Source organism: Chlamydotis macqueenii, chromosome 1, assembly GCF_036417535.1.
Source record: "Chlamydotis macqueenii isolate bChlMac1 chromosome 1, bChlMac1.mat, whole genome shotgun sequence".
In the NCBI taxonomy this organism is placed as follows: domain Eukaryota; kingdom Metazoa; phylum Chordata; class Aves; order Otidiformes; family Otididae; genus Chlamydotis; species Chlamydotis macqueenii.
This window is the reverse complement of record NC_141556.1, coordinates 185479773-185496500: the sequence shown is the minus strand read 5'-3', so window position 1 is coordinate 185496500 and position 16728 is coordinate 185479773. Positions and strand designations below refer to the sequence as shown.

The 16728-nt window shown below is 38.4% G+C and overlaps 2 protein-coding genes across 3 annotated transcripts in view; one reads left to right on the top strand and one right to left on the bottom strand.

Annotated features, from left to right (window-relative positions):
• Positions 1 to 4151, top strand: part of LOC104473998 (RCC1 and BTB domain-containing protein 2) — a 32381-nt gene extending 28230 nt beyond the window's left edge. For both annotated transcript variants that reach the window (XM_086771848.1, XM_086771849.1), the window contains one exon: positions 348 to 4151. In XM_086771848.1, the coding sequence (XP_086627974.1) occupies positions 348 to 488 (141 nt within the window). In that variant the 3' untranslated portion in view covers positions 489 to 4151. The remainder of the gene's footprint in view (positions 1 to 347) is intronic.
• A 1547-nt stretch (positions 4152 to 5698) lies between these two features.
• The window catches only part of RB1 (RB transcriptional corepressor 1), an 82199-nt gene continuing 71169 nt past the window's right edge, over positions 5699 to 16728 (bottom strand). Inside the window, exons 18-27 of the mRNA XM_086771847.1 lie at positions 14424 to 14542; positions 13848 to 13993; positions 12992 to 13137; positions 12324 to 12428; positions 11151 to 11264; positions 10894 to 11060; positions 9929 to 9959; positions 9439 to 9581; positions 8931 to 8980; positions 5699 to 7698 (exon numbers count right to left, since the gene is read on the bottom strand). Of these exons, the coding sequence (XP_086627973.1) occupies positions 7625 to 7698; positions 8931 to 8980; positions 9439 to 9581; positions 9929 to 9959; positions 10894 to 11060; positions 11151 to 11264; positions 12324 to 12428; positions 12992 to 13137; positions 13848 to 13993; positions 14424 to 14542 (1095 nt within the window). The 3' untranslated portion in view covers positions 5699 to 7624. The remainder of the gene's footprint in view (positions 7699 to 8930; positions 8981 to 9438; positions 9582 to 9928; positions 9960 to 10893; positions 11061 to 11150; positions 11265 to 12323; positions 12429 to 12991; positions 13138 to 13847; positions 13994 to 14423; positions 14543 to 16728) is intronic.

Below are 16728 nucleotides of genomic sequence, written 5' to 3'. Positions count from 1 at the left end.
ATTCAGTGCAAGGAGGAAAAAGATGTTCTGATGCTCTAAGTAGTTCTATGTGGAGAAAGGTGATGGTTTCACTTATTAATAACTTTTCTAATGAGCTCAGTAAATGCGATGGAGTTCTAGGGTTGATTTAGTTGGCTACTCCTGTTTTCTCGAAGGGGGTTTACTGAATAGTTTGTATGAACAAATTTCATCCTATCATTTGTCATCTAATCAAACTGATCAGAAAAGGGATTTGTAATGTATGGTATATTATCTGCTAATTAAATTACAGATATGAAACAGAGAAATAATAATAACAATTTTGCTATCAGTCATTCGTGTTACAAATTACCTCAATTTGTTCCTAGGACTTGGAAGAATTTTGCTTCAGATTTTGCATAAACCATTTAACGGTCGTTACACAAACTCAAGGCTTTGCAGAAATGGACCACGACCTCCTGAAAAACTTCATTAGCAAAGCGAGCAGAGTGGGAGCATTCCGAAATTGAGGTCTGACTACCACCAACCTGAAGAGCATGTCCTCTTCCCTCCTGGAACTACTTCTCCGTTGGAGAACTTATCCATGGTCAGAATGTGCGAAGGTTTGGAAAGATGGACTGACTGTCCATCAGATTAAGAAATGTGTAAAAGTCCACTAACACAGAGGTTTTGTAAAGATCACTACAGCGTAGATGTACAGTGAGAGTTCATTGCCAAGAGTCAGAATCTAACAACAAAAATCTAATGCATTAACTACCCTTTCCCACTTAAAGTCAAGCAAACTAAGCTGTCGTTAGCTTGTCTGAGTTGGTTTTTCTTTTTTTCTTTTCTTTTTTTTTTTTTTTAAACAACCTGTATTTGGATTTTTTTGGGACAGTGACCTGTTTGCTGCTAAAAACTTTATTTAGTATACTTTTATCACCAAACTAAGTTAATATGCCATAGTGGGCTGCTTTTCGCTTGGTTTATCATCCGGTGAAGATACAAACTTGTTTTTCTGAACGTATGATAAAGTAACATAAATTCTTTAGGATGAGAGGCTTTCTGATTGGTAGGAGGATATGTTTCATTTGGTGTTTGTTTGGAGTATAAATATGTAAGCCATGAAGAGCTTTCTCTGGATATTCAGTTTTGAGTTCCTGGCACTCCCGTCCATTGTTCTAGACAAAATGGAAAGGATCTTTCTTTCCATTACACCAGCCACGTTCCCTGACACCCCAGTGGGCCAGGAATCATCCACAGTTAGTTATCTGGATGTGACTTATTGTGCTGTGTGTTTTGGTACTGAGAAAACCATATGGTTGCTTATTATCAAGAAAAAGAAACTCAAACAAAATCTCAAGGGAAGGGATGTTCCACTCGAGGTTTGTTTGTTTATTCCTATCTTACTATCTATCCCTACATAGATCATCTTAAGAAAACTGGAGAAAGATAGGTTTGAGGTGATAAAATGGGTCTTACAATTAAATCCTGAGCAAAACATGCATTGTTTTCCATGTGGCAATAAGGACACCTTGTCCAAGTACACTGTTTCAGGTTCTTCTGTGACCAGTGCTGCGAGGTGACCATCCCATGCCTTTTTAGTTGAAAATAGTTGCCCTCTGGACAGGCCTCTTTCTCACCATGGACCATCAAGGGGACCCGATGGCTGAGGCAGAGTAGATACTTAATTTCTGACTGAAGTGAGTTAAGATGAATCCCCACCCCGTGTTGCACAGAGGGAGGTTTGCCCTATTACAGAAAATGCTGAGCTCATGAAGCGTTTACTTGAATTTTCTAATAGGCAACTGTGAAGTAATCCTGCAAAATTATTTCTCTTAAAATTTTGGCTGGATGAAGCGGCTTAAAGTGCCTTTTGTAGTGTTTCAGAAATGGAGAAGGCAAGAAGCTGGATGACCAGGCTCAGTACACTCATGTAATTAGGCATGCAACCTTCCTTCAGATCCTCACTATGCCACAGAATCCTTCGATGACTTTTTCTGATCTTCAAATGCCATTTCCAAGAACCTAATTCCCTTAAATGAGCGCAGCCTCATTTCCTCATTTCAAAAGTAGAAATAACTGTTCTTTATTATATTGGATGATCATTTCTCGAACAATCCTGTTCTCTGAGGAGGAAAAGGAGAAGCACATCCTCAGAGAAGAAGAGGAGGAGTAGTGCCTCTCTTCACATCAGTCCCTGTGAGTGGAAGTGGAAGGGTGAGGCATGAAGACAGCAGAATTTACTTAGGAAGAGGGCCATAAGCAAATTATTTTGGAAAATGCTGTGGTAAAAATTACTTCTGTTGGAGGCAATTACCTCAGACTCTCACTAGAAATATATTGGCTCCTCTACTGCTAACAAACAAACGAGTTCTGCCACCCCCTCAGTGATTAGTACAACTTCCTCCAGCAGTCTAAGTCCACACTTCAGCAGCTGTGTCAGTATTTTATATTCAAACAGAACTGGTCAAAAACTTTCCAGTACATAATGCAGTTTCATCAAAACCACAACTTCCCTGGAGGGGGAAAGAAAAAAAAAAAAAAAAATCAGCTTTCATAAATTTATGTTGAAAAGCACTTGACTCAGGCACACAGATAGAAGTTAATGCAGACAGTAAAACAGTGCCATGGTGGGGCACAACTTTTCTGCAAACCTTACGTTATCGAGCCCAGCACTCATCATACCAGAGCGTAGGCACAAGGCAATTGTACACAAGCCAGGGCTGGGGACTGCCAGATGTTTTGGTTGAGCCAGGGATGGCTGGAGCAAAGTCTCTCTGCTCCTTTCAGTTCTGGGCTCAAGAACTGCTGCGTTCACCTGCCAACATTTCCTGAGCCCTAGCAGCACATAGAAGGAGGGTGCACCGCCACGGCCCGCCTTTGCGTAGCCGCTTGTACTGGATCCTGCCCCACGTACTCAGCATTGCACTGGCACGCAGCCAGCCTCCCTAGGAAATGGAACCAGCTGGGCAGCCGTGCCACGAAATGTACTACGAAAGGTCTCTCCAAATGTTTCTGTTGTCTTACTTAAAGAACCAAACCAAAACTGTAAATGGGAAATGATTGTTTTTGACTCAAGGTCTGATGACAAACATTCTCTGCTCAAGGAAGAGCCTGGCTCCCTGGAGACACCATGGTGTGACAGCAGTGGAGCATGACGCCGCTCTCCTACTCCAGCTCAACTCTGTAACTCAGTAGTTCAACAACTGCTGTACTCAGAAGGGCACGCTTTCTTAGCAATGCATTTTTTTGGCTTAATATAACCAATAGTGCCATTTTTTTTCCAGTTTATTTCCTTCCTGCTCATGATTTCCAACCTACTGTACACATTAAAGCCTAATTGCAATTTCAGCGTGATTTTGAGGAAAAACATCGTCTCTGGACCGAATTAGGGTGATTCTAAAGCTCTAATGTGTCGGTGTTGGCTTTTATTCATGCAGTACCTACCAGCTGACCTGGATGTGACAGCATTACATTCATAGAGGCATTTATTTATTTCATTTTTAAAACTTTATTTGCATGCACTTTCCTTGGCACTTAAAGGTCAATGTTTAAAAAAAACATACTGGCTTAAGTGGTTAAATGTGGATGCATGTGTTTGAAACCCAGTCGTGGGACATTTTAGAAGAAATTCAGGATGTATTTTACCATTGTGAGATGGTCTGCAACAAACTTAAGGTTGCAGGTTAAATACTTTGTTAAGTATTTAAGTAGTGTTCTGTTTTAGGACATCACAGGCAAAAAGGTATTTGCCAAAAAGTGAAACTGCATTTGGGGTTCAAATAAAGAGGGATGTTCCTCTTTGTAGAAAAGCAAGCAGGTGGGTAACTTTCTGAATCAAATGTCATTTCTTTTCCTTTCAAATTCCAAGTCTAGGGTCACTTAAAGGTTCTCTTAAGTTACTGTGGCTAAGAGCCAGCAGTGCATTGTCGTCTAATACCCACCTCTAGTTTTATTGCAATCCCCACTAACTATGTAAACTGCTGGTTTTATATGATCTGAAACATTTCCATGGGCTTTCCTTGGAAAACAAAGCATTTCATTACTCCAGAGAGAGAGGAGTCATTGGCTACCACCTAATGATGTAGAAAGTTTACAGCCTGAACATAAAATTGTTTTGATTTCTTGTTTCTTTATAAACTTGCCTGGTTTTAATATAACATTAATAAAAATGCCATATTTAAAAAGTATGAGTGGGATTTTTTTTTCTTTTCAGTAAAAGTGAAGAAGTGTGACACTTGTAAACTGAGATGACTGTGGAGTTAGTAGTGGGGGAAAAAAAGAAATAAACCAGAGATAACATTTCAGAGAGATTTTTTAAAGACTATTTGTGTTCTTCAGGAAATGGCCACCACCCAGTAAGGCATTTGTCAGCAGAATGAAAACTGAATCTGCAAAAAAAGCTGCAGAATCAAAGAAATTAATGCCCTAGTGACTTCATGATTAATAGAACTGTCCTCAAAACACCAAGAAGTGTTTCTGAAGTAAATGTACAGTATGACCAGCTTATTTGTTACATTGTAAAATATTTCAGCTTGTACTTTGCACCAGTATCACACAGCTGTAATCTTCTCCAGCTGTTTCACAGGTATCTTCCTGCGGCCCCTCCTGCACCTGACAACACGCAGATTACACATTCTGTGACATGTAAGAACAAACAGCATTTGGAAACGCGGGACAGCAGCAAGAGATCGAGGTATAAATGTGCAACTAAAGAGGCTGGGGAGTCAGCTCAACCATCTCCAGATGGCCAAGCCAACAGACTAAATTCCCCTTGGCATCAATGGAGAGAAACGAGCCTCTCTGCGATGCGATTCACCTGACCGCATTTTACACGTACAGCTTAGGCAGAGACAAGTTTTCTCCCCATGTGCACGTTTCTCCACAGTGGTAAGAGGAGTTTGATCAGTGGTGCAATCCTTACCATTAGGCACCAGAAATGCCTGTCCCATTTTCTGTTCAACTCTTCTGCTCTGAATTATAATTTTCTTATTTCCTGAGACAGTATTCTAGCTCATTTTGAACACTGTAAGCAAGGTACTCTCAAAACACAGCAAGATGTCCAAATCTGATAAAAAGGCATTAGTTTCAATACACATTTATTTGCATATGTATCTGCTTATATGTAAGACTCTGAAAATGTGTTTTTACAGGGGGCAGGGACTGGCAAATCAGCCAGCATGCTTTGTGCTCTAAGCATTGTCATGAACACCGATGCTATAAATAGCACTGCAAGTTCAGCAAAGTTACATGTCACAGGCACCTCTGGCCTCTACTAAAGCCATACCAGGGAGCCGGCGAGGCTGACGTGCCTACAGCCACGTACCCGGCGTAGAAAGCCATGGTGCCCTACGCTGGAGTTTTGAGATCCTGGGCTGTTTTCAGCAGTTCTGAGAGCAAAAGAATCAATTATATGAAAAGCAGGGTGATGAAATGATGGGAGGGTGACCCAGACCATGATATGGGCCTGCATCTGCCAGGAGCATTACCAGTGGTGACCCTGGAACAAAAGGTCTGGTGAGAACAACATTTCCAGAACGTTGTATGGAAACTTCTGAAGATAACTACAAGGCCAACAGCACATCTGTTCCAACCTCTGCACCAAGAGGGAATCACTGGAAGTGGAGTCACCTCAGCTTCTACCAGCTGCAGCATCATGGTGGAAGTGTGATATAGCAAGACATCATTACCATATGAAGTCACCTTCTCTTCCAATAAAATAAAATTACCAACTATAAACCTTTTAAAAGCTATTTTATTTATCTGGAAAGGAGAAAAACTGATTAGTTGTATAAAATATTATCATACATTTGATGTAAAGCCTTCAGTCTGTTTGAACAAAAAAATACATTGTCACAGTAAAGGAATAAGAAATCTGCTTAGGTACTGGACTCTGTACTGATACCCCTCAAGCCACAGGATCGTGGAAGAACTTCAACAGCTGTTACAGAGCTTACGGTCAGCATACCCCAATGTTAACATATATTCTGTCTGTAAAACTGCAAAAAGTGAGAAAATAAACATATGGTACTCTAGCACTTCTGAACATTCTTCAGAGAGAAAGTTGAAGCCATATTAAGACTAAAAAAAACCCCTCAGTTTTATTTTAAAATTCATTAACAAATCAGTGTGCTGTTTGTAGAATTTTTAGTAGCTTTAGGATTAGCTTCGTTCAACACAAGAACTGATCTTTAGAAGGTACTAGCATAAGTATTCTAGGTTCAGCTGACCAATTTCTAAATAACCTACCTGGAGAAGATGTTGTTGTAAAATGTTTGTGTAACGAATAGCATGCTTTTCTACTACCACGGTTTCAATTTAAGTAGCTGCAAAAGCTAAATTTCATAAAAATGGGTAATTTTAAAGCAGGACTTCATTTATTTACTTATATTTTAATCCACTGGAAGTAAAAAACTGTGCTTTCCTTAACTGGCTATTCTGCAAACCCTTTAATATTGCAAGAAAAATTCCAGTATCTGAGTCAGTAACTTACAAATACGTAAGGTGAAAAAAGTTTTGGAGTTTGGTTGGGTTGGTTTTTTTTTTTGCTAGTCGTAACAGCTCACACAAGCTGCCTGTTAAACTCTGCTCTTTTTTTTTGTAAAATAAGACAGACTGATTTTCCCAATGTAGGCTCATCAAGTTTGGCTTTTGTGCAGATGCTGCAGTAAGGCCAATGGGAGATGCTCTGTGCTTGTAGGCAGGCTACTCTTGGAACCCAACCTGAGACACTCTGCTTTCAGCTACAGGAAACAGGTTTGGTTTCTCAAGCTATTTGGCTTGGCTAAAGTTAGGTGAAGACTTGAAGAAATCAAGAAAATTCTACATCATTAGAATTTTGAAATTTTATATGTACTAGGTACAATCTAGGTTTCAGCTTCTTTTTTCTATCATTGAGATTTTCCAAGATAAGAAAGTGCACATCAAGTACTCAGCATGTGGTAAGAAGCCTCTGCTTCTGGGAGGAATCTCTGTGAGATTCATATTCCATGAAATGCAAACAGGTGGACAATGTAACTGCCCTCTGAAATTACACTGGGGCGAGAGCTGGGGAAGGAAAACTGGAAAACGGGAAGTACTGGTTTCAGTAGTACGGCTACGTAATTCGTTCACCTGGAATTCCGGTTGTACTTCTCATGCCAGGCCCTGACTCTGCAAGGTCTGTGACTGCTGTGCAGTTTAAGGTAATGGGAATTTGATGGGCTAATTATGGAGAGATAGAAATCTTTGCAGTATCTGGCCCCTCATTTTCAAAACTTGTAAGTAATGAAAATCTGAAAATGAAATCTAAAAAAACAAAATTAGTGCATTTCAAATCATTCTAGCTAATATTTTGTCTTTAGACAGAAAAATTCAATCCAAGTAGACTGAATTGGCTTAAATCAGTAACATTGCAATAGGAAACTAAGACATCTTCCAAGTCTGTTTTTAAAATCCTCAAAAAAAATATATAAATTAACTTCAGTGGCTTACATTGTATACATGCTACATTATAAGGCAAAGTATAATGAAAAACATTAAAAAAAATTAAAAGTCCAAATGCTTTCAACTAGCAGTTCGGAATAAAAAGCAACTAAAAAAAGCAACTCAATTAATGAAGGCTGTAAAACAAAAACAAAAACTAAGAGGGCCTGCAGTGCAGCCCCTGGTCCTGAGAAGAATCTCACTTTTCTTCACTGGGTGAGGTATCGTTTCCATCATTCAGTTTCTGCTTTTGCATTCTTGTTCGAGTAGATGCTAAAAAAAAAAATTTTTTTAAAAAGAATGAAATGAAATACTTTCTTCGGAATTACTTCGGATGTGATTATTTCTTGTAAAAACTGGTAATGATGCAAGGGACTGAATTACACTATTCTAAATAAAATAAATCCCACATTTTAAAAGTGATCACACAATTCTGAGTTGCTTCAGCAATTCCTGCTCAATCTCACACATCTTCAATTCATTCCAGCCATTCACTGCAGTTCTCATTGCTTCTGTACCCTCACTTTGTCTGTTTTCATCCTCAAGGCAGGCAGGCAGATGCTACAGGCTGAGCAGTCCCCGCATCCAGAGCCAGCCTGGCCAGGAAACGCCTTTTCCGCCCAGTGACACACTAAAACAACTGGATGTGAAATAGAACATCCCTTCTTAACCTCTGCCACAAGTAAACACTGAAACCTTTCCCCTACTGTAAAATAAACATGAGGTGCCTGGATCCATACTCATACCTATCTTGACAACTAAACACTTTGCTAGGTAAGAATTTTTGATGGACAAATCCGCTCAGCTACAGAGCTCAAACTGCACCAGAGAATGAAAATGCCTGGTCAGACCAAGAGTGTTCCTTCTTGGGAGTGGAAAATACAAACTCAGATGTGGGGACTAGGATGTTTTGCTTTTCAGGAGCCAAATTTCAATTTTATTTGAAAAACAGAAAAGTGATCTCATAAAATACGAAAGAAATGCTGATCTGCCTTACAAAAAAAAAAAATCGATCTCAGGCATTTTAGTGCAAAAGACAGCAAAGCAACATACAAAATCACCTACAATTTTCCTGTGTATATAATTTTCCTTTACTGTAATCGCGTAAAAACGTGTTCTGGTCAACCAATGCTGCTGCAATTACTACTGATTTCTGCCTGCAAGCTCTCAGCTAAGGGTCTGTCGTTGGAACAAATGGAAAAGCCTTGGCCACCATTTAATTCCATTTCAAGAATTCCAGTGTTTAGAAAGAATGTGTCATGCTCGTTTTCTTATTCACATGTAATACAGCATCTTCTATGCTGCTATGCCATTTAATATCCTCAAAAGCCTAGAAAATTGCCATTTTCTAATTTGCCTTTTCAAGATTAAATGGAACAAGTAAAAAAAACTAAGCAAGTTACCAAAATGAGATCAATGTTGAGCAATGTTTTTATCTGAGTGGCCACTAACTGTTACATTTAAGGCACTCACTGCTGTTCAATTAATGAAAACATAATACTCACTCATTTCTGCAAGCTTTTGTTGGAACTTGGACTCCTGGGGTAGGTGTTTGCTGTAGACAGAAAGCATATGATTAAGTGGAAATTAAAAAAAAAAAAAGAAAAGCCCTAGCTTTTTATCCTCATAACCTAACTTTAAATCAAGGTTAGTTTATTTCAGTGCTATTTCCCTCTCTTACAAAGATGCAAACTCCTTTTTTCTTCCACACTAAACTCAAGAGTTGCTTGATTTCTAATTTAGATTTCTTATGTCTAAAAAAACCCTGAGTTTTGTTTTTTAAAAGACTGACTAAATATGATAGCATGGTTGAGCACTCAGCAGTAACACTGGGCTGCTGGATATATAGGTGCCAAATAAATCCTTGCTCCTGACATTAGAGCATCTAATTGAGAAGTATTATGCTACCATCTCTCATTTAACGTACTTACTAAAGTTCATAAATTAACAGAAGTTAAGATGTCAGGAAGAAGTTAGGATGGAAAGCCCCGAGAACCAAATATAATCTCTTACCTTCCATCAGCTTCATCTTGCCCTTCTATATCAAAGCGCAGCCTCTTCAGTGGCTTAGGAGCAGGGCTTACTTCTGCACTGCGTTTTAGCTGGCATTCACTGTTGCACACCATCTGGTTTATTTTTTGAAACTTTTCAGAAGTCTGAAATTACAAGAAAATACGGAAAGATTCGCCAATAAATCCCTAAACTACTCAAACTTTACAGATTATCCACTAAAAAAATTAGGAGTTCTAAAACTCTGCAGTTTGAGAACAATACTTTCTTTCAAAGCAACTGAAATACAATGCAAAACATTTTAAAGTGAAGTCTGGATATCTGAAAGGAGTTAACAGAACATCCCTGTAATCTTTGTGCTCACAAATTCCATAAAATACTACATTAAATTACAGACACTCACTGTCCAGTTCTACAGGTGTCAGCAAGCTAATCCCACTCCTCCAGAAGTGACATGCATTCAAGACCAGACATTAAAGATGTTAAAACTCACCCCAAATGATTCTCCAATTGACACCAAAATTCTGTCAAATGAAGAAGAAAAGTGTTTAGGCTATATTTAACACTAATTATATCCACTAATTTGCACAGCTTCGCGTAAGACATTAACGAAGTCTATTCCTCTCTCTCTGCGTTAACAGTGTTCTCTCCGTCCTGAGACCATTCACATTTCCATTCGGGCCAGGGAACGCTGAATCACCACATCAGTCGCACCGTACAGCCACACAGATAGAAAAGAAATGGTGGCTTGAAAGAATCAGGGGCCCCCACAGTCCATCCTGTATCAGCAGGAAGTCCCTTCAGTGCTGGGTATCCAGATAATCATCTTTTCATCGTTACCTGTAGGTGTTTTCTAATCACAACTATGCAGGACTTCAATCTAAAAGATACAATAATATTTTAACTTTTTTTCCATGGTGGGCCAGGTGTGATGGGACTTACTTAATCCTAATTTGAAAAGCCCACTGGAGACTTGGACATTTGCTATCATCCTCGTCTGCTAATAACTGATTTGGTGACCAACAGTTTGAAATTTTTTGCTTAGTCAACTATATACTCTGAATCATTTTGTTCCAGAAAAGTATTTTGTCTCTAAACAAGTGTACAAAGCTCATCTATGTTTTTCAGGAGCGTGATGCCGAGACACAGCCAACAACGTTTAAGTAACTAGGTCAGAAAACCCCTTTTGGATGTGACTATTCTAAAAAAACAAACAAACAAACAAACAAAACAACAACAACAAAAAAACAAACTCCTTGAGCACACCAACTCAACTGAAACAGAAAAGCACTCAAAGATGAATAAAGATGCCAAATACAGGACACAAACTTTTAACCAGAAAAGACATAATAACCACAGAATATTGACAAACTAGACTGTGCGGTTTTCTAATTTGCTTTCACTAAAATCCCCCAAATACCTTTAATTTAGTCAAAGAAATGTTTGCCAACAACCTACCTAGACCTTGGCGTCATCTTTGTGGGGGACTGAAACCCATCAGAGAATTTGTATGGGCTCTTCAAGGGTGAGATGTAGATGTTATTGCCAGCAGGGACACGCCGAGGAGAGTTGGAAAACTGGTAAGGGCTGCGAGGAATGTGTGGGATAGGTGACAGAGTGGGAGGCTATAAAAATAATAAAATAATCATAAGGTTTTATGCCTATATATTCCTATTTTATTAAATAACGAATACTGAACACAACTAGCAGCTTACCCTGTTGGAGGCATACTGCAAAATGTTTGTTTTCAGCTTCTGCATAAACACTAAGTTGTAGAAGACTATAATGGAGTCATACTGTTCTTCCCTGATAAGAACACGTTTGAAAGTCTACAGAGGGTGAGAAAAATCAAACACCGTAAAAAAAAAAAATGACAATTTTACATTTGACAAACTCATAAAGCCATTAAAAAAAAATCTGTTATATACAAACTAAGATGGCATGTATATTGTATGCAAGCCATTGTAACTACTATTTAAAACTGTTTTAAACTGTTTTTTTTCCAAAAAATGTATGAACACCAGTAGAAGCATCCGCATAATTAACTGGCACAGCCTCTTAGTGCAAACGCAGTTCATCAGTATTTTAACAACATTTTCCAAATTTAAGCTCCATTTACATACACATATACAATTGTCCAAAAAAGGCTTTGCTACTGTGCACACTTTGCATGGCTAAAAAAAACTATTACCGACCATAAAATAGTTCTTTAAGCTTGGAGACAAAAGTCTGGAGTTTAGGCATGATGCACAAATAGAAGATGAGAAATTCTGCTACTAAAAGGATGCCCACAGTTCAATTAACTTTGATTGTTGCTTTGATTTTCCATTGATTAAGTTATCATTTTGTGCAAAGATTTAAGTACAGTAAGGCCCTTATAAAGAAATGAACTTCTTAGTGTCAGAATTAAGCCTGCAATGTTAATACGTACTTGCCTGGCTGATACATAACCATACATATCTACTTGACATCTTATTTCTATTGAAAGCTTCTGCAGAAAGTTATCTGCTTATCTCCCCTTAACGCTAAGTTAGGTGACTCTTTAAAGAACTTGGATTGTCTTTGAAAATCCTATTAGCACTAGGCCTGATTCTTTCATCCAGTCTCCAAATAGAATCACAATCCATTATTTAGTGTCTTCAAGTAAAAAGGTGGACTGAAGTTTGCTTTCTGAGAAGAGTTACCAAACTATTGGTGCGAGGTGTTTAAAGAGACATTTAGTATTAGAGCCAGTTTTCTCCTCCACAAAACGGAGATGCAGTGAAGCAGAAGTTTTCTTTTGTATGTTCAAGTGTAGTTTGGTGGAGTTTTTTTTTTGTTTTAGACAGAGAGAAAGAATTAGTTTATAACATTTTTATGAAAGGATAATGTTAAAAGAATTTCCTTACCTCTTGATTTGTATTGGGAAGCTCCTTGTATGCTGAAACTATTGTTTTAAATCTAAGATCTACATTCTTTACTTTGCATATGCCATACATGGAACACATCATGATCTATTAAAGAAACAAGACAAGACAGTTGGAAATGCAGAAAATTAATTCAGCTTCTCCAAGTTCAGAAATCAATTGATGAGCTTTCTGTTACTGATTATGCTCTGTAAACTAGCAAGCAACTCAACTTCGTAAGAACTTCCAGAACATCAGTCAACTACTGTTCCCTCCATTTCTGTAAGGCAATCAACTAATTGGAGCTCATAGTATCTTCTCAAACTCATTTCACATGCTGCAGTTTCAGGGTAGAATAACAAAACATTTATCAGCTACACACGTCTTCCCAAAGAAAATCAGTATTTTAATAACCAGTAAATTATTAGAAAATTTGGTGTGTCTTCATTATTTTGAAAATAGCTGTAAATTGTATTTGAAGATGCCAGAGTAAGTAACTGCCAGTACTTAAAAAACCTGAGATGACAGACTTCCCTCTAAATTAATTTCTCCTTTGAGTGATCAACAGAGAAAAGCTCAGATTATAATTTCTAATGGTCAAAGAATGTATAAGGAACATTTGGTTCAGGAGAGTCTTTTTAAACATTTAGAAACTGTTTTGTTAATGTTACCTGGTCCAAGTGCCTATCTCTCATAAGCTCATACTCGTTTTGCAATGTGTGCTGGAAGAGGGTCCAGATCAAGGGTTCCAGGTCAGGATGTTCAGAGAGAAGCCGAAAGAAGAGGGTACGTAGTCGAAGATAGGCCAGCAGATACACTTGAGAAAGAGAGGAAAAATAAACTGAAATGGTAGTAATAGGGGTATACAAAATAAAAGGAGCATGACGGAGGATGGACAGCAATTGAACCATCACTGTCTCCCACTACAAGAACTACGAGCCATCAAATGAAGGCAGTAGAAGCCAGGTTCCAAATAAATGGAAAAGATTCTTCATACAACAGGTAGTAGACACAGAGAAGTCCACACCAAACAAATGCTGCACACGGATGTCTATGTTGATTCAAACAGAGTCTGAACAAGCATTTGGAACACTAATCTACTGAGAGTTATTAAGCTGACACATCAACAAAAGCCTCAGAAAAACCCACAAGTTGGAGAAAGTCAAAGCTTGGGAGAACATTCAGGGGAAGCACCATATATGGTTGCCCAGTTCTTAAGCTTTTTGTGGTACCTATTTATGGTCACTGCTGGAAAAAGGATACTATGATAGAAGAACCCTCCATTTGAGCCCATATGGCCATTCTTACAATCAGTAGCTAAGTTTTCAGTTAGACCTTGCAGTGTGTTGGGCACTAACCTGCTCGCACCATTTTACTTTTCCTTCCAACGGTAACTGAGGGTTTGTTTGCACGGTGTTTCCTACAGACTCTATTACAATCTTTTAATAAATGCTGAGCTCCAAAACTCAAAAAGGATAAAGAACAAGAAATAACTTTGCAATTTCAGCACATACAGAAGCAACAAACCTTTTTTGTAGAACAGAGAGAGGGAGGTAGATTTCTGTGGTTTCTGTGTTTGGGAGGTCACAGTTGGCTGAGCATCTGGAGTGGAAGTAGCACTTGGAGGAGGTCCAGATGCTTTCTTCTTAGGAGATCTCACAGGAGAAAGATAGCTGAAGATTCAACATATGTTAAGCACTTCAACGTCACAGGATAAAGAAGCAATTTTATATGAATAATACTTGCAGGAACTCTTCCCTCTTTCCCCATTAGAATAAATTAATTGTTACTGTAACCTGTTATTCCCATATCAGGAATTAAAAAGTCAAGCTATTGATTAAATATCTGATAAAGGGACTTATTTATTCATAGACAAGTAAGAAAACAGTTTGCAATTACAAGTTTGATAGACCTTGGAAAACAATATTTCAGAATTTGTTTTAGCTAAATTTACATGTATAATAAGCAGCAGCCACTACAACAGTGCAAGATAACCTAAGTTCCAGGCCTAACAAGTAGGAAAACAGAACATAAGTGGATTTAAATATTAAGAGCAATATTAACTTCACATTTTACTAGACCTCAAGCACGCACATCACTTACAGGTCTGCTGCAGTATGATTATGTTGCAGAGGCACATTGAGAGTGGAAGTGGGCTCAGGTTGATCAGTTTGGCTGTCTCGTTCTTTTGACTGCTTGATAAGATCGAACAGAGGTGACCCCTAGAAAAATGAGAGTAGCAGTACATTTTACTGAGACTAGACAACCACACTGGATGAATTTTGTTTCTTCTTCTTTAAAAAAAAAACAACCCAAAATATGATCCTAAATCAAAGACTAATGCTTTGAAGTACTTCAGAACACTCATTTTGCCAGATAAATTTTAACTATTTGACAGATTTTAACTATTAAATACACCAAAGCCTTTTTCTGTTTCACGAGCAGTCCATTAGATACACGCTGGCATAGTTGTATTCTAGAGTCTCTTACTGCTTTCTATTACATAGACATTCCTGAGTAGAAGAGCAAACAATACCAGAAAATATATAAAAGGTCACATTTACAGAAAAAAACCCCACAACCGTGACTGGAAGTTACCGCTGTATCTAGCGTCAGTCCATTTCTGCTACAACATCTACCCAATATTTCACACAGGATAATACACAAAACACAGTCATTAATCATCTAACTGCACCGGGGACTACTCAGATCTCTACAGTGTCATGTTCCAGAGCTGCCTCTGGGCAAGAGTTACAGTCTCTCACTTTAAGTCTCTGCCCTCATGCGCAAAACCAAAAACCATTCTGATTTTAGGTCAATGATCAGTGCTTTGGGCAAGGCAGCAGGAATACATCTGAACTTACTAAGAGCTTGAGGTCGGAGGCGATGCAGAGAGGATATAAGCGGAATGGAAAAGGTTCTGGCTGAAGTAACATTAGTACTACTGCTGATGTTAGTAATAAACAGAAGTCTTGCAGAAACAAAATCTCAGGCTTTTGCTGCTTTTGTGTCATGTACAGAGTAGAATTATGCTGAGACAGCAAGACTGTATGGGAAAGTATTTTGGTATCATATTTATAATTAATTTTGAAAACACAGGGTTGCTGGCTTCTGTTTTTTTTTTTTATTTTTCTTTAAATAGGAGGCACCATGTTGCCTCACAGCACAGAATCAAAAGTTCAGAAGCAAAAGAATAATATCTAATGAGCAAATATCTATCTGCCTTCTTGGAGCGAAAGAAGTATCCATACGACTGGGAATGAAGTGGGCAAAACCAGACATTCAGCATTTTCCTCCAAATGATCTCCCAAGAGAGCAGTAAAACCAATCAGCTCAACACTTTGCACATAATGCATCGTCTGATTGTCCAAGGTTTATTTGATCCTACAAATGCATGTTACTGATATTAATATAGGATGGCACAGATGACAAATCTGCAGCCACAATAACAAAGAGGAGCACAGCATGCATGTAAAGCAAGCTGCATCACATGGCTAAGGCAGTAAGAGAAAGCCTAGTAAAAACCAGATCAGATTTACTAGGATTAAAACTAGCATTAAGACTTCCCTCATTTAGCCTTACTCCTAAAAAAAAAAGAACATTTTTCTTCTCAAGTGGATCAACTAAAAATTCAGAGCAGCATGACAAGAGTGAGATTTACAATTTTTCACACTGTGTGATTTTAAATTATGATTTTGGCAATACTGGAGCTGTTCCACTCATAAGAGAAAAGCATCAGTTACTGACTCATAACCACACAGTTATTTCTCCATTTCTCCTCAATCAGATCAGCTCTTGGGCTGGTTTGCATCATCTTTCCCTGGACTTAGGACTGCACGCACTTCTCATTTGCTTCTTTCAGTGCTGCTTTTGCTGGAAATGCAGACATATGACCTTCTCAATTTCTCATTCTTCTGGCCGCTTGGCCTCTTCCTTTTTATTATTCTCATCAGTGTTTCACTATGCTCTGAAGAACCCAAGTGTCTTTCCCAGAGCAATCACTAATTCATTGCTCAAACATCTCTTGATTAAGAGAGAATCCTGCTTCATTAATTTCACATTTTGGCTATTAATGACTGAGAAAGTATTGTTTTCAATGAAGAATCAGTAGGAGGAAAAGGGGTTGATAAAGGAGAATGAGAGGTCAAGAAACAGAAGCAAAAGTTCCTATTTTTGAAGTTAGCACTTCAGACCAGCAGTTCCAGGTCCTCTCTCAACCCTGCTCCGATTTTCACTACAAAATGTGATTTCATTAGATAAGGTGAAGGGACACAAGCAGTTTGCTACCTATGGAAGGGATCATCATTTGCACTCTCTCTTCTTCTAGCCAGCCTTGGCAAGCAACCAACCTCCGCATACGTCAATTCAATGCACTACAGAAGTCAACAGAAAAAGCAAAATCACATTT